Here is a 27,272-nt window from a genome sequence, read left to right on the forward strand (position 1 = left end):
ACAGACAGAATCAGAATCAGGGCAGAGAGAGATCACTCACATAGTGCAAGGAACGCCAATGAGAACACTGGTGTAAATTTGGGGGGGGTCTGTCCCAGCCAGGGAGAGAATTGAACCCTCAACCTTCTGGTTCCAAGACACTAACCAACCATCCCAAATAGGGTAGGTTTGTTACATTACCCCCTCTTTTGGGAAGCGCTATAATGCAGTAGTGGTATAAAACATGTCAAATTCATCCACATGCAAATCTCAGTTCCACTTCAGGAGGGCTAGATCTCAAATACTGTTTGAGGCTTTGGCATCCATTTTGAATTCAACCTGCTGTTTACGTACAAATAGTGCCACTGAATTCCCAAGATGAACAGCAGTTACTGTCTCACCAAGTTACACAATACACTTCAACATGATGTTATCCATCTCATGCTAATGCACATTCAAATAAACCCTGACAACCAAATGGCAAGCAACTAGGTCATGTATCACTCTTCCAATCATGACTGAGTGTCTGAGTGCTTTATATGAAACACTTCCTGTCCTGACTACACTATTCTGTATCTCCTGACTGTGTTGTGTCTCTATATACAGTACAGTAGACCTATAAGGTAGTCAGGTCTGCATATAGTACTTTACCGCGGTTTAGCCTGAGACCACCCTACATCATATAAACCAAACGGTGCCTCTTGGAGTGTATTTATAGAATATAGGCTGACTAGCCATTGAATATTTGATTTCATATTTGAGGCACTAAATCAAAGATGAGAGTCATTCTGTGTAGAGCACCTCAGAGGTGCAGGTTTATGTGATGTTAACCACATACTGACTCTGGACAAAACACAGACCAGTTTCTAAACAAATGTCAGATGATAAGCAGATCATTGAGGACAATCATTTCTAAGCAAGGATATGTGAAGTCGACATAGAGCTGAAGTTGTGATTTTCTTTTCATTGCACACACATAGGCTAGAGGCTTATACCTAGACACAGATACAAAATGATGTGTCACACGCACGCATGCACACAACACGGGCACGCACAACACACACACAGGTACAATCACACACACACAGGTACAATCACACACACACACACACACACACACGTTAGGATGAGGATAACACTATGACTGATCAATCCTCCACACACACAGACGGCTTTTATAAAAGCAGAAAAATATGAATAATAATAATACTGTCTTTGAGGAGATCATGTGGACATGCTGCAATAAACGTCTTTATCTTTAAAGTGACATAGATCATTCTGTATTTTTTAAATACATATATATATATATAAGTTATGTAAGGGTGTTATACTGTGAGTGTTATCATCATAGGGTTGAAATAGTACTAATAAAAGTTAATCCAATCAAATTATTTTAGAGATCTATTCGAAGATCCGTGACACTGAAAAATATTGACTTATTCAGTTATGTTTCCCATTTTCAGTTGTTCAAGTTGTATTTGACAAGTTAGTGAAGATTAGTTTGTATGTATACAGTATATTCAATAATCAGCATGTAGGCTTTGCACAGGTGAGAAATTAGATTAGCTTTTTTATATCATCAAGTACAATACAACGACCATTCTATACACTAAACACATTCAACCTTTGAGAGGAGACTTAAAACCTTACACATGCAATATTTACAATGCTGAACCTCGTCAGCAGGGTCAGAAGCGAGTGTTTGTGTGTGTGTGTGTGTGTGTGTGTGTGTGTGTGTGTGTGTGTGTGTGTGTGTGTGTGTGTGTGTGTGTGTGTGTGTGTGTGTGTGTGTGTGTGTGTGTGTGTGTGTGTGTGTGTGTGTGTGTGTGTGTGTGTAGAAACAGATAAACACTGCTTTTAGTATTGCCTAAATGGGTGTTACGGCTCCACACAACAGAGCTTAACGAGCATTGCGGTTGAGATCGAGATCGATATTGAGAGTGGAGGCAAATCTCTTCAGTGGTAGAATTTTACATAATCCTTGATATTTCATCACTTACATCAGTTGAATGACAATATAGCAAATAATTTAGGCCCCTCAAACACTAATGTATTCATACTGTATTCATCATGATTCATATACTGTACTTGTCAACATCTATATCTCTATCTTACCATATGGCTTTTAACTTTCATATTACTCTCATATTCATTTTAGCATTAAAAAACGTCTTAGAATTGTGGAAGTGTTTAGAAAGAGAAAGGCCATCGTTTGAAGTTGAAGATGGATGTACTTTCTATGTGTTCCAACAACTGATTGATGTGTTGGTGAACTTAACACGGCTCCTATTTTCGCTTCTCTTAAATATCCTAAATGCTTTTAGATGTAGTCCACTGAACTCAATGTACCATTCATGGTGTCTGTCACGACGGTCAGTTAAAACACTGAGGTAGAGATGTCTTTTGTTAAGCAAAATGTATCTGCACACCTCCTCTTGTAACACATAGCGGCTACAGGAGTTTTAACCACCAGCGAAGTCTTATTGCACTGTAAATCTAGGCTAGAGCAACATAGCTTCAAGCAACTAAAGACAGATGGCGTCATGGCACAGTCCTGGAGATGGTGGTACAGTGAGTTAATAGTTAGTGAAGTTCTCGCAGGGCCTTTTTAGGGCAGTCAGAGAGACCAATGGCAATAGGGTAGTCTATTAGAACACATCAACCCATGATTTGACATCATATCCATTGCTGTGGATGGATGCTAGTGGGTTAATTTGTGAAGTGTCTGTTTTAGGCTGGAGCAAATAACCAGAACTGCATGTCTACTGTACTGTGAGATCACCATACTAGGCATCAGAGCCGTGGAACACATCTACAGTTGGCTCAAGGCTTCCAGTATGTAGTTCATAGACGACTGTAATGCATGTAGATGTGTGTAGGCAAGGAATAGTCTGACATGGGTCTGTTCTATTATCTCAGGGAAGACTATACTTTCATACTGTACTTTTGTAAGTCATCATGGGGTATAAAGGCTGACCCATAATCTATAAATGAGAAGTCAAGAGGGCAGGACCTAGAGTAAAACTACATCTATCGGCTAGATGAAACCATGCCGTAATACTGTACTTCACAACGTGCTGCAAGCAAGAGAGGAAGGAAAAGAGGGAGTACAGAAGGAAGGAAGGACAGAAGGAAGGACAGAAGTAAAGAAGGACATAGAGGAGGGAGGATTCCTTTTTTTAAATGTTAGGACTAAGCCAATGACATCACTCACCAGACCCCTCCTCCTCTCCCTCTCCCACTCTCATAGTTGTAGTCAGCACAATAACAATCAGCACTACATTTCCCAAGATTCCCTGGGGATTGCTTAAAGTGCTGAGGTGTGTCCTTGGGGTCTTCAGGTGCTGGGGTGAGGTCAAGGATCAAAACAAGCTCTTTCTCTTGGATTAAACTGATTCTAGAGATCCACTGGGACAGTCAGTCAGAGTTGGCCAACACCTTATAACCAATACAGTCTCTCACGTAGTTGGGAGCGCAATCACGAGACATCCATTTTAAACAAAAGTTAGACTTAGTTTAGCAGAAGGAATTGATGTTAGAGTTTAGCATTCAGGTGTTAGTGTTGCTGGGGATCCTTTGTATCAGGATGTTTTATCATTCAAGCATTCTAGATGTTTCTATAGGACGGCAGAGGACCAGCAGGAACATTTCCAGATTCCCGGATTCCCAGGTTTCAGGAAAACTACTAGAGAATGTCACAAGGAGAAGGAATCCAGTCCAGTTTGATAGAAAGGTGATTTAAATTCATCCAGTTTGACGAGAACGTTATGTCATAGTCACTTTTATAAGTCCTTGGAGGGGATAAATCATGGCATTGGTTTCATTATATGCGATAAAAAATGTCAGTTGCAAATTTACGAGCTGTTTGTGCTTTCGTTTTGGTCTGTTTTTCCACATGCTGAGATTAGAGCAGGCGTCATCAAAGGTTTTATCATTCCACAAATGGAGTAGGTGGTCATAGATGTAGTTGAACTAGATTGAGTCATGTTCACTTGCCATTTATTTGTTCCTATATCTATGTAAAAGGTTGTGGAACCATTCTGCACACCTCTGAACGTCAAATATATCTAAAGAAGCTCGGTTTAACATTTTACTTGTAAACTCTGCAACTGATTTTGTTGGCAGACCGGCAGTCATGCTCTAGTTTACACACTAAAAAAGAGTATGCAGCATAGAAAGTTCAATAAGAAACAACAACAGCTAAAACGTCTGACAAAATGGACTCGCTTGCTTATATTTCCTATCTTGTGAATAGTATCTGTGAATTGAAAAAAGTATCTCAAAGATAATGTTAGTGTTAGGTACAGGTGAGTTAGCTATCATAACAACCTACAGCATGTTCGAGCATTAGAAGTGTTAAATCGAAGTCCCAGCCTCGATAGTAGCAGTGATTTCTTCCTTATTTGGTAAGGGGGGTGTTCGATTGTCTGTCTACAGTGGTGGAGAAGGAAAGGATAATGGGTCTGTGGGGTTTCCCTTGGAGGAGTGCAGGGACTGTTCTCAGGTTGCGGTGGTGGCGGTGTTGTCCTCAGCTGGGGTGTCCATTTTGGCCTCAAGGGCTGGACTACTTGGGGCGGTCACCTCCACTTCAGGGGTTTTAGGAGGGGTTGCCTTGGCGACAGGGCTTTCGATCAGACCCACTGGGGCCGGAGCAGTGTCAGGTTTGGATTCAGGTGCTGGTGGTTCAGGTGTGCCATTGGTGGTCGGAGCAGGTTCAGGGCTCAGCATTGGGGTTGGGGTCGGAGTCTGGATTGGTGTCACAGGCTTGGGGGATTCTGGGGTTGGTGTCACCAGCTTGGGGGGTTCAGGGGTTGATGGTTGGGGTGCAGTTAGTTTGGAGACAGGGGTCAGAGGTGGGGTTGGCTTAGAGGACACCGGGCTTGGAGACACAGCAATAGGTGTTTTGGCTGGTTCAGGTGTTTTCAATTCAGGTGTTTTCGGTTCAGGAGTTTTAAAATCGGGAGTTTTGGTTGGTTCAGGTGTTTTCAATTCAGGTATTTTCGGATCAGGAGTTTTGAAATCAGGAGTTTTCAATTCAGGAGTTTTCGCTGGATCAGGTGTTTTGGCAATGGGGCTTGGAGCCTGCTTGGAGACCGGGCTTGGGATTGGGCTGAGTTTGGTCTCAACGGGTTTGGTTATGGTCAACTTTGGTTCAGGAGCTGGTTCAGGAATTTTTTTGATCTCGGGAACCGGGCTAGGTTTGGTAACCGGGGGTGGGCTTGGCTTGGTTTCTGGGACGAAGGTAACACTCTCAGTCTCAGCCTCTGATTCTGGAATCTGGTCGGGGACGTCAGTGTCAGTGTCCAATGGGAGGCCAGTGGTGTTAAACTCCACCCCTGAGTCGCTGGTCTCCAGGTTACCACCTGCCACCTCCTTGGACGACACCTCCAGACCCTGCAGTCAACACACAGAGGTCAGAGGAGAGAGGTCAGGGTGAAGACAGGAGAGTGGGTGAGGATAAGCAAAGAGATTTTAACAGTTATCTTGACAATATTCCCCTTCCGTTGTTATCATTCATTCCCTCAACTCGACAGAAAACCACTGCTTCACTAATACTTACTTTAATGTCCACCTCAGTGCTCTGAGACTTCTCTGTGATGTCGATGGACTGGGCTATAGACTCCTCAAACTGAGTAATGTTCTTCACCACCTGGAAACCACACATACATGTCATGTCAAGTGCTGAGCATCATACAGGGAACAGGGTGCCATTTGAGACATCACCAGTGTCTCTGTCTGTGTGGTACCTGTCTGAAGGCATCTCCCTCGTCCTCCTTGCCTGCGTTTTGGGCAATCTTCTCGATGGCTCGGGCCTTGGCTGCCCTCTTCTTCTGCTTGACCAGGCAGGACAGCAGACACACCAACAGCAGGAGAACCAGGAAGCCCACCAGTGCTATGATTGCCACGTAGAGGGACGGCAGCTTGTAGGCTGGAGAGAGGGGAGGGGAAGGGAGAGTAGGCAGAAGGGAGAAAAAGGGGAGGGAGAGAATATAGAGGAGGAGTGTGGCGAAGGGGAGAGACAGAGGAGAAGAGGAGAAGAGAAATACACAGAGAAGAGAGAGAGAGATAAAGGGAGAGGAGATAGAGGTGGTGGAAAGGAGAGATAATGTTAATAAATTACTCCTCACCCTCCACCGCCCCATAGACGTAAGCCTCCCAAGTTGGTTTACAGTTGGTCGATGACCCTGAACTGGCCAAGTCCTCCAATCCAGCCCCCTCTCCATCATCCTCCCATCCCTCTCTCCTCCTTACTCCTCTCCTCTGTTTTCCTCTCCTCCCTTCATCCCCCTCTCCTCACCCTCCACTTCCAGGTAGACGTTGGACACAGGAAACCCCAGTATGTCCGTGACCTTGAACTGTCCGACGTCGCTGGCCTTGACCTGGTCCAGGATGACCACAGACGGATCCAGAGAGATCCTCCCCACCAGATCCAGGTCTGCTGGCACCTATCATCAACCAAGAGCCATGGTCGGTTCAAAAGTTCAATCACTTATTGGCAAATAAAAGTAAATCAATTGGATATAAATATTTGGTAAGACTTCACTTCAAGCCAACAGGTATAATGCATTATAAGACTTCTCATAAGCACATATAAGTGATAATGTATTATTACCATCCCACAGTGCGCTATAGGGAGTAGCATTAGGGTAGTATTTGAGTGATTTTAAATCAGCCGTTCCAGTACCGTTAACTCTCCCCCGTCCAGGATCTGTCTGGTTTTTAAGTCGTAGTCGGGCGTGTAGAACAGACGCACCATGGAGGCATTCAGAATCAGGCTGATCTTCAGGGTGCCAGCGTACGGCAGCTTCACAAAGATCTGGTGTTCTGGGAGACAGAGACAGAAAGAGAGAGATGAAGAGAAGAAGAGAGAGGGGGGGTTATTGAATTATGAATTTATGGATTCCATAATGAGAGGAGAGAGGAAGAAGGAGACCAAAGGAAGAGGGATACAGAGATGGGAAGAGAAGAAGAGCCAGAGGGAGAGAGAGAGAGAGACAGGGACAGAGACAGAGACAGAGACAGAGACAGGGAGACAGAGAGAGAGACAGAGGGACAGAGAGAGAGACAGAGGGACAGAGAGACAGAGACAGAGACAGAGACAGAGACAGAGAGAGAGAGAGAGAGAGAGAGAGAGAGAGAGAGAGAGAGAGAGAGAGAGAGAGAGAGAGAGAGAGAGAGAGAGAGAGAGAGAGAGAGAGAGAGAGAGAGAGAGAGAGAGAGAGAGAGAGGGACAGAGACAGGGACAGAGAGAGAGACAGGGGGACAGAGAGAGAGACAGAGAGAGAGACAGAGAGACAGAGACAGGGACAGAGAGAGAGCCAGAGGGACAGAGAGAGAGACAGAGGGACAGAGAGACAGAGACAGGGGCAGAGACAGAGACAGGGACAGAGAGAGAGAGAGAGGGACAGAGAGATAGACAGATGGACAGAGAGAGAGACTGAGGGACAGAGAGAGAGACTGAGGGACAGAGAGACAGAGACAGGGACAGAGAGAGAGCCAGAGGGACAGAGAGAGAGACAGAGGGACAGAGAGACAGAGACAGGGACAGAGACAGGGACAGAGAGAGAGACAGAGACAGGGACAGAGAGATAGACAGAGGGACAGAGAGAGAGACTGAGGGACAGAGAGAGAGACAGAGGGACAGAGAGGGCATTTAACAAACAAAACATTTTGGAACACTATAGGCAGAATAGATAACTCACTTCAGAAAATCCATTTGAAGCTGGAATTGTTAACGGCGAAACTGCCACGTCTGTTTGCAGTACTACAACAACAATGAAGTTACTGCAAACAACAAACACTGTTTTCCCCTCTGACATTATTGCACGCGCGATAGAAGAGCAGAATATGTACTGCAAATGTTTTACCAGGTTGTGCGGCTCTCCTCACCTCTGCTTCGCCAAACAATACAATAACAACAGCGGTAGGGCGGACAGTGGCGCTGATCCCCTACTGCGGATTCCATCTTTAAACCCATTGATGACTAGCATTACAGCGAACTTGCAGCAGGTTGGAAATAAACAGAGAAAAGGTCAAGGTTGGCCACAGAAGGTAGAGGGAGGATGAAAACAAATGTACCTTTGACATTTAGGCAGACCTTCCTCATGATCTTCAGGTTCGTGTCTCTGACGGTGTAGCTTCCCTCATCGGCGCCTGTCACGGCGTTGAGGGTGACCCGGCGCTCGTTGACACTCAGGCGCCCCTGGTACCCGTCTCTGGAGAGCCCTCCTCGGGTCATCAGCACCAGGGGCGGCCTGGAGGGTTAATGGAGAACCATAATAGAACTTGCTATCACAACAGTCATGATATTGATCAGAATAACAGAATGATATAATGATGGTGTAACGATAATTATCATATTGATAATGCTATCGCGATAACGATGACGCTATCATGACAACCACAATAATATCGCAATATCACGATACTACATCATGATGGGAGACAGTAAATCCTCCTTTGAGGAAAGCAGAGAAGTTTACATTTTGACAGAGAAACAACTGTACCTGGAAGTCAGGTTGGCCTCCACAGCACTGGGCCTATACTCCAGGGTGATGGGAGCCTCCACCCCCGCCAGCTGGATGTGGTAGTTCTCCCCATACTTAATGTTCTGCTCGTTGGAACAGTCTAAAAGACAGAGAAAGGGGTGGGAGAGGCAGGGACGGTTCGATACAGAGACAGAACAAGAGAAAGGAATGAGGGTATAAAAGGGGAGGACAAGGGGAAAGAGAGGGAGACAAGAGATCAGGAAACAGAGAGAGAGAGAAACAGAAAGGGAAGACAAAAGAATGAGAGAGAACCATGTGAGGAAAACAGAAGAGAATGACATAGAGGAGAAGAACAAGAGAGAGAAAAGGAGGATAAAGACAGAAGAAAAACAGCAGGGATGGATGGATGGGAGGGATGAACGGACGGATGGGGTGGTTAAATAGCTGCATAATTACTGCCTGGTGTATGAAACACGCTGTTAACTACACACACACCTCCTCTCCACACACTGTTAACTCCATATGGTGCTGTCAAGGCGCCACACAACTAGCCAGCTCCACACAGTTAACTGCATCATTTGATATCAGACAATGCATCAACTGATTTAGCATGTGGCATAAAACCATTGGGTGTTGCGTGCGACTGCAATATAGACAGCCTGGAACGCCAATCCATGCAGAACAAAGCTCAGTCTTCACAGCATCACCGAGTCATCATTCCTCTCTGACTGTGTGTATCTGTGTCCCAAACAGCACACTATTCCCTATACCTTTAAAAACAATTTTAACTAGGCAAGTCAGTTAAGAACAAATTCTTATTTACAATGACGGCCTACCCCGGCCAAACCCGGACGACACTAGGCCCAATTGTGCACCACCCTATGGAACTCCCAATCACAGCTGGATGTGATGCAGCCTGGATTCGAAACAGGAACTGCAGTGACTCCTCTTGCACTGAGATGCAGTGTCTTACAGCACTGAGCCACTCGGAAGCCCCTATAACTTTCCTTCTTCCAACCCCCCTCCCAGAGACAACTTTCCTACTTCCAACCCCTCCCAGAGACAACTTTCCTACTTCCAACCCCCTCCCAGAGACAACATTCCTTCTTCCAACCCCCCTCCCAGAGACAACTTTCCTTCTTCCAACCCCCCTCCCAGAGACAACTTTCCTTCTTCCAACCCCCCTCCCAGAGACAACTTTCCTTCTTCCAACTCCCCTCCCAGAGACAACTTTCCTTCTTCCAACCCCCCTCCCAGAGACAACTTTCCTTCTTCCAACCCCCCTCCCAGAGACAACTTTCCTTCTTCCAACCCCCCTCCCAGAGACAACTTTCCTTCTTCCAAACCCCCACCCAGAGACAACTTTCCTTCTTCCAACCCCCCTCCCAGAGACAACTTTCCTTCTTCCAACCCCCCTCCCAGAGACAACTTTCCTACTTCCAACCCCTCCCAGAGACAACTTTCCTTCTTCCAACCCCCTCCCAGAGATAACTTTCCTTCTTCCAACCCCCCTCCCAGAGACAACTTTCCTTCTTCCAACCCCCTCCCAGAGACAACTTTCCTTCTTCCATCCCCCTCCCAGAGACAACTTTCCTTCTTCCAAACCCCCTCCCAGAGACAACTTTCCTTCTTCCAACCCCCCTCCCAGAGACAACTTTCCTTCTTCCAAACCCCCTCCCAGAGACAACTTTCCTTCTTCCAAACCCCCTCCCAGAGACAACTTTCCTTCTTCCAACCCCCCTCCCAGAGACAACTTTCCTTCTTCCAAACCCCCTCCCAGAGACAACTTTCCTTCTTCCAACCCCCCTCCCAGAGACAACTTTCCTTCTTCCAAACCCCCTCCCAGAGACAACTTTCCTTCTTCCAACACTCGGACCCCATACCTCTGACGATGAGTGTGATGCGTCGGACCTCTTCCGGCTGTTCGTTGTTCTTCACCGAGTACGTCCCCTCGTCCCCCTCGCCCACGTTCGCTAGGATCAGGTGACTGAGCTGAATGTTGAGCTTGGCACGGTTACCAACCACGGACCCACCCCGCATCAGGACCACCTCAACCCCCGCCTTGGCATTACTGGGCTGGAACAAAACCTCTGCAGCCAGGGAGGGCAGCTGCAGATGGAAGTCCTCCCCAAAGAACATGGTCTTCTGGGAGTCTTCTTTACCTGGGAGGTGGTGGGAGGGTGTGTTTAACATTTCCACAGAAATGCATCACAAAGCTTAGTACTATATCATAACTAATGATGCATTGATAACAGATGGCAGGGATGCTTACCTTTCAAAGGGGCCGACAGAGCTACGGACAAAGAGAAAAGAGGTTGGTGATATTTCATATTTATGCATAGAAATGTAATTCATCAACTATGTTAGATATATGACCGATAACTACACTGTGTCTTAAGGACCCATAAAAAACAAAAATGAAGGTTGTGTCAATTACTCCTCCTGGTGGATTATTCCACACACTGAACCTGTACACACTGAACCTGTACACATTGAACCTGTTTTTACACTGAACCTGTACACACTGAACCTGTACACATTGAACCTGTTTTTACACTGAACCTGTACACACTGAACCTGTACACACGGAACCTGTACACCCTGAACCTGTACACATTGAACCTGTTTTTACACTGAACCTGTACACACTGAACATGTACACACTGAACCTGTACACACTGAATCTGTTTTTACACTGAATCTTGACACACTGAACCTGTACACACTGAACCTGTACACACTGAACCTGTAGACGCTGAACCTGTTTTTACACTGAATCTTGACACACTGAACCTGTACACACTGAACCTGTACATACTGAACCTGTACACACTGAACCTGTTTTTACACTGAACCTGTACATACTGAACCTGTTTTACACTGGACCTGTTTTTACATTGAACCTGTACACACTGAACCTGCACACCCTGAACCTGTTTTACACTGAACCTGTTTTACACTGGACCTGTTTTTACACTGAACCTGTACACACTGAACCTGTTTTACACTGAACCTGTTTTTACACTGAACCTGTACACACTGAACCTGCACACACTGAACCTGTTTTACACTGAACCTGTTTTACACTGGACCTGTTTTTACACTGAACCTGTACACACTGAACCTGTTTTACACTGAACCTGTTTTACACTGGACCTGTTTTTACACTGAACCTGTACACACTGAACCTGTACACACTGAACCTGTTTTTACACTGAATCTTGACACACTGAACCTGTACATACTAAACCTGTGCACACTGAACTTGTACACACTGAACCTGTTTTACACTGGACCTGTTTTTACACTGAACCTGTACACACTGAACCTGCACACACTGAACCTGTATACACTGAACCTGTACACACTGAACCTGTTTTTACACTGAATCTTGACACACTGAACCTGTACATACTAAACCTGTACACACTGAACCTGTTTTTACACTGAACCTGTTTTACACTGGACCTGTTTTTACACTGAACCTGTACACACTGAACCTGCACACACTGAACCTGTATACACTGAACCTGTACACACTGAACCTGTTTTTACACTGAATCTTGACACACTGAACCTGTACATACTAAACCTGTACACACTGAACCTGTTTTTACACTGAACCTGTACACACTGAACCTGTTTTACACTGGACCTGTTTTTACACTGAACCTGTACACACTGAACCTGTTTTTACACTGAACCTGTTTTTACACTGAACCTGTACACACTGAACCTGTACACACTGAACCTGTTTTTACACTGAACCTGTTTTTACACTGAATCTGTTTTTACACTGAACCTGTACACACTGAACCTGTACACACAGAACCTGTTTTTACACTGAACCTGTACACACAGAACCTGTTTTTACATTGAACCTGTTTTTACACTGAACCTGTTTTTACACTGGACCTGTACACAATGAACCTGTTTTTACACTGAACCTGTACACACTGAACCTGTTTTTACACTGAACCTGTTTTTACACTGAACCTGTTTTTACACTGAACCTGTACACACTGAACCTGTTTTTACACTGAACCTGTTTTTACACTGAACCTGTACACACTGAACCTGTACACACAGAACCTGTTTTTACACTGAACCTGTACACACAGAACCTGTTTTTACATTGAACCTGTTTTTACACTGAACCTGTTTTTACACTGGACCTGTACACAATGAACCTGTTTTTACACTGAACCTGTACACACTGAACCTGTACACACTGAACCTGTTTTTACACTGAACCTGTACACACTGAACCTGTTTTTACACTGAACCTGTACACACTGAACCTGTACACACTGAACCTGTTTTTACACTGGACCTGTTTTTACACTGGACCTGCACACACTGAACCTGGTTTTACACTGGACCTGTACACACTGGACCTGTTTTTAAACTGAACCTGTTTTTACACTGAACCTGTACACACTGAACCTGTAAACACAGAACCTGTACACACTGAACCTGTTTTTACACTGAACCTGTTTTTACACTGAACCTGTACACACTGAACCTGTTTTTACACTGAACCTGTACACACTGAACCTGTACACACTGAACCTGTTTTTACACTGAACCTGTACACACTGAACCTGTTTTTACACTGATCCTGTACACACTATACCTGTTTTTACACTGATCCTGTACACACTATACCTGCACACACTGAACCTGCACACACTGAATCTGTACACACACACAAACTACTCTGGACACACACACTACTCTGGACACACACACTGCTCTGGACAGCTCCACACTACTCTGGACAGCTCCACACTGATCTGGACAGCTCCACACTACTCTGGACAGCTCCACACTACTCTGGACAGCGCCACACTGCTCTGGACAGCGCCACACTGCTCTGGACAGCTCCACACCACTCTGGACAGCTCCACACCACTCTGGACAGCTCCACACTGCTCTGGACAGCTTCACACTGCTCTGGACAGCTCCACACTCCTCACTGCTCTGGACAGCTCCACACTACTCACTACTCTGGACAGCTCCACACCGCTCTGGACAGCTCCACACTGCTCTGGACAGCTCCATACTGCTCTGGACAGCTCCACACTGCTCTGGACAGCTCCATACTACTCACTGCTCTGGACAGCTCCACACTGCTCTGGACAGCTCCACACTGCTCTGGACAGCTCCACACTACTCACTACTCTGGACAGCTCCACACCGCTCTGGACAGCTCCACGCCGCTCTGGACAGCTCCACACTGCTCTGGACAGCTCCACACTGCTCTGGACAGCTCCACACTACTCACCGCTCTGGACAGCTCCACACTACTCACTGCTCTGGACAGCTCCACACTACTCACTACTCTGGACAGCTCCACACTGCTCTGGACAGCTCCACACTGCTCAAGACAGCTCCATACTACTCACTGCTCTGGACAGCTCCACACTGCTCTGGACAGCTCCACACTGCTCTGGAAAGCTCCACACTACTCACCGCTCTGGACAGCTCCACACTACTCACTGCTCTGGACAGCTCCACACTACTCACTACTCTGGACAGCTCCACACTGCTCTAGACAGCTCCACACTGCTCAAGACAGCTCCACACTATTCACTACTCTGGACAGCTCCACACTGCTCTGGACAGCTCCACACTGCTCTGGACAGCTCCACACTCCTCACTGCTCTGGACAGCTCCACACTACTCACTACTCTGGACAGCTCCACACCGCTCTGGACATCTCCACACCACTCTGGACAGCTCCACACTGCTCTGGACAGCTCCATACTACTCACTGCTCTGGACAGCTCCACACTGCTCTGGACAGCTCCACACTGCTCTGGACAGCTCCACACTGCTCAAGACAGCTCCACACTATTCACTACTCTGGACAGCTCCACACTGCTCTGGACAGCTCCACACTGCTCTCGACAGCGCCACACTACTCTGGACAGCGCCACACTACTCTGGACAGCCCCACACTGCTCTGGACAGTTCCACACTGCTCTGGACAGCTCCACACTACTCTGGACACTACCCTGGACACTACTCTGGACAGCTCCACACTGCTCTGGACAGCGCTACACTGCTCTGGACAGCGCCACACTGCTCTGGACAGCTCCACACTGCTCTAGAGAGCACCACATTGCTCTGGACAGCTCCACACTGCTCTGGACAGCCACACACTACTCTGGCCAGCGCCACACTGCTCTGGACAGCTCCACACCACTCTGGACAGCTCCACACCGCTCTGGACAGCTCCACACTGCTCTGGACAGCTCCACACTGCTCTGGACAGCTCCACACTCCTCACTGCTCTGGACAGCTCCACACTACTCACTACTCTGGACAGCTCCACACCGCTCTGGACAGCTCCACACCGCTCTGGACAGCTCCATACTGCTCTGGACAGCTCCACACTGCTCTGGACAGCTCCATACTACTCACTGCTCTGGACAGCTCCACACTGCTCTGGACAGCTCCACACTGCTCTGGACAGCTCCACACTACTCACTACTCTGGACAGCTCCACACCGCTCTGGACAGCTCCACGCCGCTCTGGACAGCTCCACACTGCTCTGGACAGCTCCACACTGCTCTGGACAGCTCCACACTACTCACCGCTCTGGACAGCTCCACACTACTCACTGCTCTGGACAGCTCCACACTACTCACTACTCTGGACAGCTCCACACTGCTCTAGACAGCTCCACACTGCTCTGGACAGCCACACACTACTCTGGCCAGCGCCACACTGCTCTGGACAGCTCCACACCACTCTGGACAGCTCCACACCGCTCTGGACAGCTCCACACTACTCTGGACAGCTCCACACTGCTCTGGACAGCTCCACACTCCTCACTGCTCTGGACAGCTCCACACTACTCACTACTCTGGACAGCTCCACACCGCTCTGGACAGCTCCACACCGCTCTGGACAGCTCCATACTGCTCTGGACAGCTCCACACTGCTCTGGACAGCTCCATACTACTCACTGCTCTGGACAGCTCCACACTACTCACTACTCTGGACAGCTCCACACCGCTCTGGACAGCTCCACGCCGCTCTGGACAGCTCCACACTGCTCTGGACAGCTCCACACTGCTCTGGACAGCTCCACACTACTCACCGCTCTGGACAGCTCCACACTACTCACTGCTCTGGACAGCTCCACACTACTCACTACTCTGGACAGCTCCACACTGCTCTAGACAGCTCCACACTGCTCAAGACAGCTCCATACTACTCACTGCTCTGGACAGCTCCACACTGCTCTGGACAGCTCCACACTGCTCTGGAAAGCTCCACACTACTCACCGCTCTGGACAGCTCCACACTACTCACTGCTCTGGACAGCTCCACACTACTCACTACTCTGGACAGCTCCACACTGCTCTAGACAGCTCCACACTGCTCAAGACAGCTCCACACTATTCACTACTCTGGACAGCTCCACACTGCTCTGGACAGCTCCACACTGCTCTGGACAGCTCCACACTCCTCACTGCTCTGGACAGCTCCACACTACTCACTACTCTGGACAGCTCCACACCGCTCTGGACATCTCCACACCACTCTGGACAGCTCCACACTGCTCTGGACAGCTCCACACTGCTCTGGACAGCTCCATACTACTCACTGCTCTGGACAGCTCCACACTGCTCTGGACAGCTCCACACTGCTCTGGACAGCTCCACACTGCTCAAGACAGCTCCACACTATTCACTACTCTGGACAGCTCCACACTGCTCTGGACAGCTCCACACTGCTCTGGACAGCTCCACACTGCTCTCGACAGCGCCACACTACTCTGGACAGCGCCACACTACTCTGGACAGCCCCACACTGCTCTGGACAGTTCCACACTGCTCTGGACAGCTCCACACTACTCTGGACACTACCCTGGACACTACTCTGGACAGCTCCACACTGCTCTGGACAGCGCTACACTGCTCTGGACAGCGCCACACTACTCTGGACAGCTCCACATTACTCTGGACAACTCCACACTACTCTGGGCAGCTCCACACTACTCTGGACAGCTCCACACTGCTCTGGACAGCTCCACACTACTCTGGACAGCCCCACACTACTCTGGACAGCGCCACACTGCTCTGGACAGCCCCACACTCTTCTGGACAGCTCCACACTGCTCTGGACAACTCCACACTGCTCTGGACAGCTCCACACTGCTCTGGACAGCTCCACACTGCTCTGGACAGCCCCACACTACTCTGGACAGCTCCACACTGCTCTGGACAGCTCCACACTACTCTGGACAGCTCCACACTACTCTGGACAGCGCCACACTACTCTGGACAGCGCCACACTACTCTGGACAGCCCCACACTACTCTGGACAGCTCCACACTACGCTGGACAGCCCCACACTACTCTGGACAGCGCCACACTACTCTGGACAGTGCCACACTGCTCTGGACAGCCCCACACTGCTCTGGACAACTCCACACTACTCTGGGCAGCTCCACACTACTCTGGACAGCTCCACACTACTCTGGACAGCTCCACACTACTCTGGACAGCCCCACACTACTCTGGACAGCTCCACACTGCTCTGGACAGCTCCAGAATACGGATGCTAGAATCCTGACTAGAACCAAAAAATTTGATCATATTACTCCAGTGCTTGCCTCTCTACACTGGCTTCCTGTCAAAGCAAGGGCTGATTTAAAGGTTTTACTGCTAACCTACAAAGCATTACATGGGCTTGCTCCTACCTATCTCTCTGATTTGGTCCTGCCGTACATACCTACACGTACGCTACGGTCACAAGACGCAGCCCTCCTAATTGTCCCTAGAATTTCTAAGCAAACAGCTGGAGGCAGGGCTTTCTCCTATGGAGCTCCATTTTTATGGAACGGTCTGCCTACCCATGTCAGAGACGCAAACTCGGTCTCAACCTTTAAGTCTTTACTGAAGACTCATCTCTTCAGTGGGTCATATGATTGAGTGTAGTCTGGCCCAGGAGTGGGAAGGTGAACGGAAAGGCTCTGGAGCAATGAACCGCCCTTGCTGTCTCTGCCTGGCAGGTTCCCCTCTTTCCACTGGGATTCTCTGCCTCTAACCCTATAACAGGGGCTGAGTCACTGGCTTACTGGGGCTCTCTCATGCCGTCCCTGCAGGGGGTGCGTCACCTGAGTGGGTTGATTCATTGTTGTGGTCATCCTGTCTGGGTTGGCGCCCCCCAGGGTTGTGCCGTGGCATGAGATCTTTGTGGGCTATACTCAGCCTTGTCTCAGGATGGTAAGTTGGTGGTTGAAGATATCCCTCTAGTGGTGTAGGGGCTGTGCTTTGGCAAAGTGGATGGGGTTATATCCTTCCTGTTTGGCCCTGTCCGGGGGTGTCCTCGGGTTGGGGCCACAGTGTCTCCTGACCCCTCCTGTCTCAGCCTCCAGTATTTATGCTGCAGTAGTTTGTGTCGGGGGGCTAGGGTCAGTTTGTTATATCTGGAGTACTTCTCCTGTCCTATTCGGTGTCCTGTGTGAATCTAAGTGTGCTCTCTCTAATTCTCTCCTTCTTTATTTCTCTCTCTCTGAGGACCTGAGCCCTAGGACCATGCCCCAGGACTACCTGACATGATGACTCATTGCTGTCCCCGGTCCACCTGACTGTGCTGCTGCTCCAGTTTCAACTGTTCTGCCTTGTTATTATTCGACCATGCTGGTCATTTATGAACATTTGAACATCCTGGCCATGTTCTGTTATAATCTCCACCCGGCACAGCCAGAAGAGGACTGGCCACCCCACATAGCCTGGTTCCTCTCTAGGTTTATTCCTAGGTTTTGGCCTTTCTAGGGAGTTTTTCCTAGCCACCGTGCTTCTACACCTGCATTGCTTGCTGTTTGGGGTTTTAGGCTGGGTTTCTGTACAGCACTTTGAGATATCAGCTGATGTACGAAGGGCTATATAAATAAATTTGATTTGATTTGATTTGGCACTGCTCTGGACAGCTCCACATAACTCAACTGAATCAGAGATGGATGACTGCTACCGTCACATTCCCCCTTTTAGCCTCAATAAAGTATTATCTCATGTGACCTCATCATAACTGGTCATACATCTCTGGGCTTAACGACATACCTGAGCAGAGCAGCAAGCTCAGCACCACCTCCACACTGACTGTCTTCATCTTCATCAGATCTCCTGGCTCTGGAAAGAAGGAGAGATGAAGGGAAGATAAGATAAAGGAAAGATTGAGTATAAACAAAAATGGTGTTTGATAAGGGGCACATTAGAATATAATGCCACTCCATCTCTATCTGTCCCCTCCACATCCTCTTCTCCTCCCTCAGTTGTTCTTTCTGTGTCTCCATCTGATTGTGTTTGGATGGGTGGGGGTGGGGGTGAGGGTGAGGGAGGTGCTCCCTTAGCTAATTCATAGACAATGATAGAATGTTGTGGTGGTGACATCATCTCATGGTGACATCAGCGCATGAAGTGGAGCCGAGAGGATGTCCTTTGGATCACTGAACTTGTCTGACATCACCAGAGGAGTGAATGCAGTGTGTGTGTGTGTGTGTGTGTGTGTGTGTGTGTGTGTGTGTGTGTGTGTGTGTGTGTGTGTGTGTGTGTGTGTGTGTGTGTTCATCAGTCACGTTATATCAGTCACGTCATATCAGTCACGTTATATCAATCAAGTTCAAAGTATTCCAACATGGCCAAGGTTTTTCATCTACTGACGACTGTCAACACATGATTACTTAAAGAAAAATCTGCTCAGTAGATATTTTGCAGCATTGAATCCCTACACCTGATGTCCAGGGGAATTAAATTTACCACCAATGCAAAATGTTTGATGTTATATTTTGACATGTGCAAACGAGAGGCTCCCAATGGATCCAGACAGGGATTGGTATATTGATTAGGTGTCAGTGAACATGCCTGAATTAAAACAGCCTGGTAATAATTAATGGTAATTTGGGACTGGGGGGGAGCTGGGTAATTACTTGGCTGGGTTTCAAACAGAGATCCACCTTTTCCTTCATTACAGCCAGTTTGCTACAGCAGGAAAATAATCCTGCAGCAACAGGAAATGTGAATTATCATGTGGATTATAATTAATGGACATTTTTGTAGGGGTTGATACATTATTCATTAGGGCAAATCAAGTCTGAAATTTCAAAGTGGATATTACAAACTTCAGAATCCCTTTGAAACCTCAAATACATTTCACATTCTAAATGTCCTGCATAGAAGGAAAGTTATTCTGCAACAGGATGCTTAATCAGGAGTGTAAACACTGTAGGACACTGCGATCCTGAACACTAGAGATGAAAGGAGATAGCATTTAGACACAGGCCTGAACTGTTGGCTGTGTGTGTGTGTGTCTGTGTGTGTGAAAGAGAGAGGGAATGTGTGTACAAAGCAGGAAGCATTAAGCCACCTGCAGAGACCCGATCTGTTGGCAGGAGCAGAAAACCTGCTGCTCTCATTTGTTAATGAGGACAATTAGCATGTGATAATGTCATAATTCCCCAACCACCATCTCTCTCTGCTACAAGACACTCTTATATAATCTTCTCCTCTCTCTGTTTCTCTCTCTCTCCCAGACTCTTACACCCTACACTGGGCAGAGAGCCGAGCCACTATCATAGCCTGAAAGCACAGTCATTTGATTCAATCTGAACCAAAAGACAGGACACAGCGGAGCCCCAGAGGAGAGGGTCCCTCAGACAACACCAGCAACAACCACACATCAGTTGTGACCCCTTGGTACAGCCATGTTCTGTCTGTATAGGTTGATTCTGCGTTGGGACATGACGTTGGGAACACCTTGCTGTGTTCTTATTACCGAAGAATTACATGGTAATAAGAACATGTTTTTCTTAAAACTGTATTGTTGGTTAAGGGCTTGTAATTCAACATTTCACTGTATTCAGCATTTCACTGTTGTATTTGGTGCATGTGACAAATGAAATTGGATTTGATGTTATATCATAATGTGTGAACACAGGCGTGTGAAACATGTTCATATCTTTGTGTTACTACAGCACATAAGGGGAATTATCTGCGCTGTTGTTTTTAGAGGACCTGTGAAGCAGATAATCCAAGATCTTCTACTCCATTTAAGGAGGAAAAAATAGTTTTTGGAATCATTTGGGGCCAGAAACCTTACATAAAAAACCACACGTGAAAGGAACACGTGAAAAAACATGTGGTTTATGGACACGTGTGAACACAGGTGTGAACAAATCATGTGAAATATGTCACATGTAAAATAAAAAACACTCACATGAGTCAGACACGTAGTTTTCGGACACTTGTGACATTTCACATACATTTTTCATATGTGAACAAATCAAGTGAAAAATGTAATGTGGGAAAAGCAGACATGTGAGTCAGACGTGTTTTTTAAATATTTTTTAAAAATAAAAATAAAAAGGACAAATTTTACATGTTTTTTGTTTGTAAGGGAAACAACACCCTGGTGCCTCACTGGGTTTACATTGACACGCACGCACGCACGCACGCACGCACGCACACACACACACACACACACACGCCTCCTCTCCTTTGGGCTTTTTAACCATGGGCTGCCGGACTGGGCCATCTGCTATCCTTCACTCCCTCTTTTCTTTCCTTCCTCTTTCTGTATCTCTCTCTTTCTGTCCCCTATTCACCTAGACTTCTCTATCTGTCACTCGCTCTTCCTTCCTCAGTCCCTCTCTATCAGTCCAGCTCTATCTGTCACTCTCTCTTCCTTCCTCAGTCCCTCTCTATCTGTCACTCTCTCTTCCTCCCTCAGTCCCTCTCTATCCAGTCCAGCTCTATCTGTCACTCTCTCTTCCTTCCTCAGTCCCTCTCTATCAGTCCCTCTCTCAGTCCCTCTATCAGTCCCTCTAAATCAGTCCCTCTCTATCAGTCCCTAGCTCAGTCCCTCTCTATCAGTCCCTCTCTATCAGTCCCTCTCTATCAGTCCCTCTCTGTCCCTCTCTATCAGTCCCTCTCTATCAGTCCCTCTCTCAGTCCCTCTCTATCAGTCCCTCTTTCTCAGTCCCTCTCTATCAGTCCCTCTCTATCAGTCCCTCTCTCTCAGTCCCTCTCTCTCAGTCCCGCTCTCTCAGTCCCTCTCTATCAGTCCCTCTCTCAGTCCCTCTATCAGTCCCTCTAAATCAGTCCCTCTCTATCAGTCCCTAGCTCAGTCCCTCTCTATCAGTCCCTCTCTATCAGTCCCTCTCTATCAGTCCCTCTCTGTCCCTCTCTATCAGTCCCTCTCTATCAGTCCCTCTCTCAGTCCCTCTCTATCAGTCCCTCTTTCTCAGTCCCTCTCTATCAGTCCCTCTCTCAGTCCCTCTCTATCAGTCCCTCTCTCAGTCCCTCTCTCTCAGTCCCGCTCTCTCAGTCTCTCTCTATCAGTCCCTCTCTCAGTCCCTCTCTATCAGTCCCTCTCTCAGTCCCTCTCTATCAGTCCCTCTCTACCAGTCCCTCTCTGTCCCTCTCTATCAGTCCCTCTCTCAGTCCCTCTCTATCAGTCCCTCTCTCTCAGTCCCTCTCTCTCAGTCCCTCTCTCAGTCCCTCTCTATCAGTCCCTCTCTATCAGTCCCTCTCTATCAGTCCCTCTCTCTCAGTCGCTCTCTATCAGTCCCTCTCTATCTGTCATGTATTTCACTCTCTTTTTACAGCCACCCTCTTTATTTTATTTTCCTGCCTCCCTCTTTCTCTATTTCTTCCCACATCTCTTATCCTCTTTCCTTCCCTGCATCATCTTACCCATACGTAGAATGTATGCACACATGACTGTAAGTCGCTTTGGATAAAAGCGTCTGCTAAATGGCATATATTATTATTATATTATTATTATTATCTTGTCATCGATCTTCCAATTTGTCCAGTTCTCTCTTTTTTTCTGTCTGACTTTCTCTCCTCTCCTGCTTTCTGTCCTTCTATCTTTTCTCATTCTATTTCCTGTTCTGCCTCATGCCACTCTCTCTATCCCTCTCTTCTCTCTCTTTATTCCTCATTCTATTTCCTGTTCTGCCTCATGCCACTCTCTCTATCCCTCTCTTCTCTCTCTTTATTCCTCATTCTATTTCCTGTTCTGCCTCATGCCACTCTCTCTATCCCTCTCTTCTCTCTCTTTATTCCTCATTCTATTTCCTGTTCTGCCTCATGCCACTCTCTCTATCCCTCTCTTCTCTCTCTTTATTCCTCATTCTATTTCCTGTTCTGCCTCATGCCACTCTCTCTATCCCTCTCTTCTCTCTCTTTATTCCTCATTCTATTTCCTGTTCTGCCTCATGCCACTCTCTCTATCCCTCTCTTCTCTCTCTTTATTCCTCATTCTATTTCCTGTTCTGCCTCATGCCACTCTCTCTATCCCTCTCTTCTCTCTCTTTATTCCTCATTCTATTTCCTGTTCTGCCTCATGCCACTCTCTCTATCCCTCTCTTCTCTCTCTTTATTTCCCATTCCATTTCTGCTATGCCTCGTCTGTCCTTCCCTCTCATTCTTCTTTTCTCCCCACCCTCTCTTTCTCTCCCTCCCTCTCTCTTTCTCCTCTCATGCCCCCTTTCACCCTCTCCTCCTCCTTATCTTATAAAATCTCAGCTCCAGCAGCATCCCACTCTGAACTCAAAGACTGTGTCTGTCTTCATCTGAGATGTGGGATTTGTTCCAAATGGCACCCTATGTATTCCACTACTTTTGATCAGGGTCCATACGGCTCTGATCAAAAGTAGGGCACTATATAGGGAATAGGGTGCCATTTGGGATGCAGCCTCTGATTCTCTGGCCACTGAGAAGGGAGAGAGGAGAAGGTATAGACAGGCCTTTGTTGAGCTCCTTTAAAGAGGCGGAAAAGCTTTCAATGACTGCAGATGCATGAACCCCACAAAGATGTCTCTGTCTGTCCTTCATTCCTTCACTTTCACATCGTTTCCTTCGTTCTCCTTGGCTTACATAAACCCAGTGGTTGGTGCATCTATCCCCTAATACTTCTGTCACTGTAATGAAGGCAAAGTATCCAGTCAGGCTGCAAGGAAATGCACACCCCAAACACACACACACACATGCACACACACTTGTCCATAAATCACGTAGACACAAACACACATGACCAATATTCACTTCCTCTCTCCCAGAAAATACATTGTTAAATCATGAAGTGTCAGAAAAGCAAAAGGTATCACTGCGCCAACAGAACAGTACACAGGCTGAATGTTTACTTTAGGTGGTTTACTGGAGGTCATGGGTTTCTGGTTAGTTAAAATGACAATGGGTGCATCTCAATAGTCTCTCTTAGTCTCCTTTCCTTCATCTGCTCTGATGAGTGTAAAACTACTTGATAGGTGAAAGCAGATTCACATCAATACACATCAACCATATTGCTTTCATCAATTTTGTGGCAAGGAGATGGATAAAGGAAAGGAGACACAAGGGGAAGAAGCCACTTTAGACTGTTGAGATGCAGCCCTGGGCTGCCTGCCTGGAAGTGTTGTGTAAATCAAAATGGATGATGAATGAGGTCTCATACCACACAGACATAGACTGACTCTTCATTTATCCACCGCCTTTCCTTCTTTGAGTACTCTAAAAAATATTCTCTCTATCTCTCTCTCTGTCTAGGTCCATGTCTCTATCTCACTGTACAGTTGAAGTCGGAAGTTTACATACACCTGAGCCAAATACATTTGAACTCAGTTTTTCACAATTCCTGACATTTAATCCCAGTAAAAATTCCCTGTCTTAGGTCAGTTACGATCACCACTTTATTTTAAGAATGTGAAATGTCAGAATGGTAGTGGAGAGAATTCATATTTATATAATTAATATTTCAGCTTTTATTTCTTTCATCACGTTCCCAGTGGGTCAGAAGTTTACATACACTCAATTGGTATTTGGTAGCATCGCCTTTAAATTGTTTAACTTAGGTCAAACGTTTCAGGTAGCCTTCCACAACTTTCCCACAATAAGTTGGGGGAATTTTGGCCCATTCCTCCGGACAGAGCTGGTGTAACTGAGTCAGGTAAGTAGGCCTCCTTACTCGCACACACCTTTTCAGTTCTGCTCACAAATGTTATAGTATGCTTGGGGTCATTGTCCATTTGGAAAACCCATTTGTGACCAAGCTTTAACTTCCTGATTGATGTCTTGAGATGTTGCTTCAGTATATCCACATAATTTTCCATCCTCATGATGCCATCTATTTTGTGAAGTGCACCAGTCCCTCCTGCAGCAAAGCACCCCCACAACATGATGCTGTCACCCCCGTGCTTCACGGTTGGGATGGTGTTCTTCGGCTTGCAAGCCTCCCCCTTTCTCCTCCAAACATAACGATGGCCATTATGGCCAAACAGTTCTATTTTTGTTTCATCAGACCAGAGGACATTTCTCCAGAAAGTACAATCTTTGTCCCCATGTGCAGTTGCAAACCGTAGTCTGGCTTTTTTATGGTGGTTTTGGAGCAGTGGCTTCTTCCTTGCTAAGCAGCCTTTCAGGTTATGTCGATATAGGATACGTTTTACTGTGGATATAGATACTTTTGTACCTGTTCCTCCAGCATCTTCAGTAAGGTCCTTTGCTGTTGTTCTGGGATTGATTTGCACTTTTCACACCGAAGTACGTTCATCTCTAGGAGACAGAACGCATCTCTTTCCTGAGCAGTATGACGGCTGTGTGTTCCCATGGTGTTTATACTTGCGTACTATTGTTTGTACAGATGAATGTGGTACCTTCAGGTGTTTGGAAATTGCTCCCAAGGATGAACCAGACTTGTGGAAGTCCACAAATTTTTTCTGAGGTCTTGGCTGATTTTCCCATGATGTCAAGCAAAGAGGCACTGAGTTTGAAGGTAGGCCTTGAAATTCATCCACAGGTACACCTCCAATTGACTCAAATGATGTCAATTAGCCTATCAGAAGCTTCTAAAGCCATGACATAATTTCCTGGAATTTTCCAAGCTGTTTAAAGGCACAGTCAACTTGTAAACAATTGTTGGAAAAATTACTTGTGTCATACACAAAGTAGTTGTCCCAACCGACTTGCCAAAACTATAGTTTGTTAACAAGAAATTTGTGGAGTGGTTGACAAACGAGTTTTAATGACTCCAACCTAAGTCTATGTAAACTTCTGACTTCAACTGTATTTCTCTTTCTCCCCCTCTCTCTGTGTATTTCTCTCTATCCCTCTTTCTCTCAATCACTCTCTGTCTTTCTCTCTCTGTATTTCTCCCTCTCAGTCTCTCACTCTCTCTTATATATATATGAAAGGAGTGGACAGGTTTCCACCATATTGCAATCACCTGTCATATTGTGTCAGATCAGAGGTCATGAGGGGGAAGAGTGCTACAGTAAATGTCCTTATCCTCAACTCATCACTGTCTTTCAAGTGAGGACATAGAAAGACAACTCACAGATGAGATGTAGCTTCATCATTTCCTAATTGTGACAGTTGAAAATAGGCCATTGCAGGAGGTAGCAATACATCAATCAGCATCACTTCCGGGTTACAGTCTTCCAATAAAAATATATATGTGCCAAATTAGAGACAGACAGCAAAAACAAAATAGGTGTGTAATGTGTTTCTATCATAAGCAGAACATAATTAAAACAACAACAGTAACAAGACATGGGAATATTCCCACATCAGCAGCGCACACTGTACTGTACTGCCATGTACCTGAACTGTTGGCAAATGTAACATGCAGGCAGCGCAGACTCAGGCCACCATATGTCATCAACATATAAACAGCGGGGGCGACACTGCACAGCACCGGAGGCAGCAGCGCCCCGGTACAAGCCGCAGGAGCACATCGTTCAATTTATAATGGATGGATGCTTTAAAAATAAAGGATTCAGTATTGGCTAAACCATTCGATAAAAAAATAATAGTCCTACATATTAAGATATACTGATTGGTAGACAGGATCCGTAGACTACTCATTTGCATTGATTAGATGTGTATTATGCATCAGTAAATCTTAGTGCCAAACCGAGTCAAACAATTAATCTCTACATGAATTAACAGGTACTGCGAATTAAGGCGATATGTTGCATTCCATGATGGGAATATTCTCGGATATTTCAAATAACATAGCCTATTGCATATCCCTGTTAGGCTACATTGTTTCAGTGAATTTTTCTTGTCATAGGCTATGGCTCAAATTCTGAAGCAATATTTTACATTAGGCTATAGGCCTAATCTAAATGGGAATAAATAGGGACAGGCATTGGACCGGCACGAGCCTAGCCAACCTGTGTAGCTTTATGATTGCACCCGTGTGTGGCATTCTGTAGAGCAGACTGTGATATCAGCATGGTAATGCATTATTGAAGACGTGTCCCATCATACCACCATCCCGATGATGCGCATAGTCTGTTTAATCGTTCCCCCCAATAAACGTAACAACCTAATCACAATTTTCTCACCTTTCATCTTCTCCGGAACAAGCACGCCCTGTTTTCATCCAATAAAACCCTTATCGGATAATAATCGGCTATTAACCTAACATCTCAATATGCAGGAAAGCCAACAGACCCTCACGAGCATCTCACCAAAAACTGCAGAATTTAACCCGTCACGCACCAGGCGGCGAATTTATTTGAATAATCTCATCACATCCACCACATGTAAAAAAATATTTGAAAAATTATCCCCTTAGCTCACTCACCTTTAAATTCACACTACCTCCTCCGTATTGACAGAGTAGGCAACGTTATAACGTGTTTGTAGGAGGAGTAATATGTAGCCTAGCCTATTGATGCATGTATTTCTCTCCGTTCTTGGTGTCACCCTCCCTCTCAATCGCGCCCCCAAGAGCAGCACTTGACGACTGGGGCTGAACATTTGGAAGATGCTCAGAAT

General features: G+C 46.5%; 1 protein-coding gene across 2 annotated transcripts; it reads right to left on the reverse strand.

Annotated features, from left to right (window-relative positions):
- Positions 1-1,532: 1,532 nt before the first annotated feature.
- LOC118377039 (uncharacterized) lies at positions 1,533-27,272 on the reverse strand. Of its 2 annotated transcripts, none has more exons than XM_052494484.1 (11): positions 27,079-27,272; positions 18,552-18,620; positions 10,741-10,761; positions 10,352-10,630; positions 8,487-8,607; positions 8,059-8,234; positions 6,665-6,804; positions 6,278-6,425; positions 5,727-5,908; positions 5,540-5,629; positions 1,533-5,373 (listed from the first exon to the last, which is right to left on the reverse strand). In XM_052494484.1, the coding sequence occupies exons 2-11, from the start codon at positions 18,604-18,606 to the stop codon at positions 4,480-4,482; spliced, it is 2,106 nt and encodes a 701-aa protein (XP_052350444.1). In that variant the 5' UTR covers positions 18,607-18,620; positions 27,079-27,272; the 3' UTR covers positions 1,533-4,479. The 2 variants fall into 2 exon arrangements, with proteins under 2 accessions (XP_052350444.1, XP_052350443.1); XM_052494483.1 differs by lacking the exon at positions 27,079-27,272 and adding an exon at positions 26,837-27,022.

This window comes from Oncorhynchus keta, chromosome 34 (assembly GCF_023373465.1).
Source record: "Oncorhynchus keta strain PuntledgeMale-10-30-2019 chromosome 34, Oket_V2, whole genome shotgun sequence".
NCBI lineage: Eukaryota > Metazoa > Chordata > Actinopteri > Salmoniformes > Salmonidae > Oncorhynchus > Oncorhynchus keta.

Bases quoted from the DNA above. Each gene is read 5' to 3' on its own strand.
- LOC118377039 (XM_052494483.1), bottom strand. The intron at 10,762-18,551 runs GTATGTCGTTAA...CTTTGTCCGTAG, and splicing joins GAGCTTGCTGCTCTGCTCAG to CTCTGTCGGCCCCTTTGAAA. The intron at 5,909-6,277 runs GTGAGGAGAGGG...CCCTCTCTCCAG, and splicing joins CGTCTACCTGGAAGTGGAGG to CCTACAAGCTGCCGTCCCTC.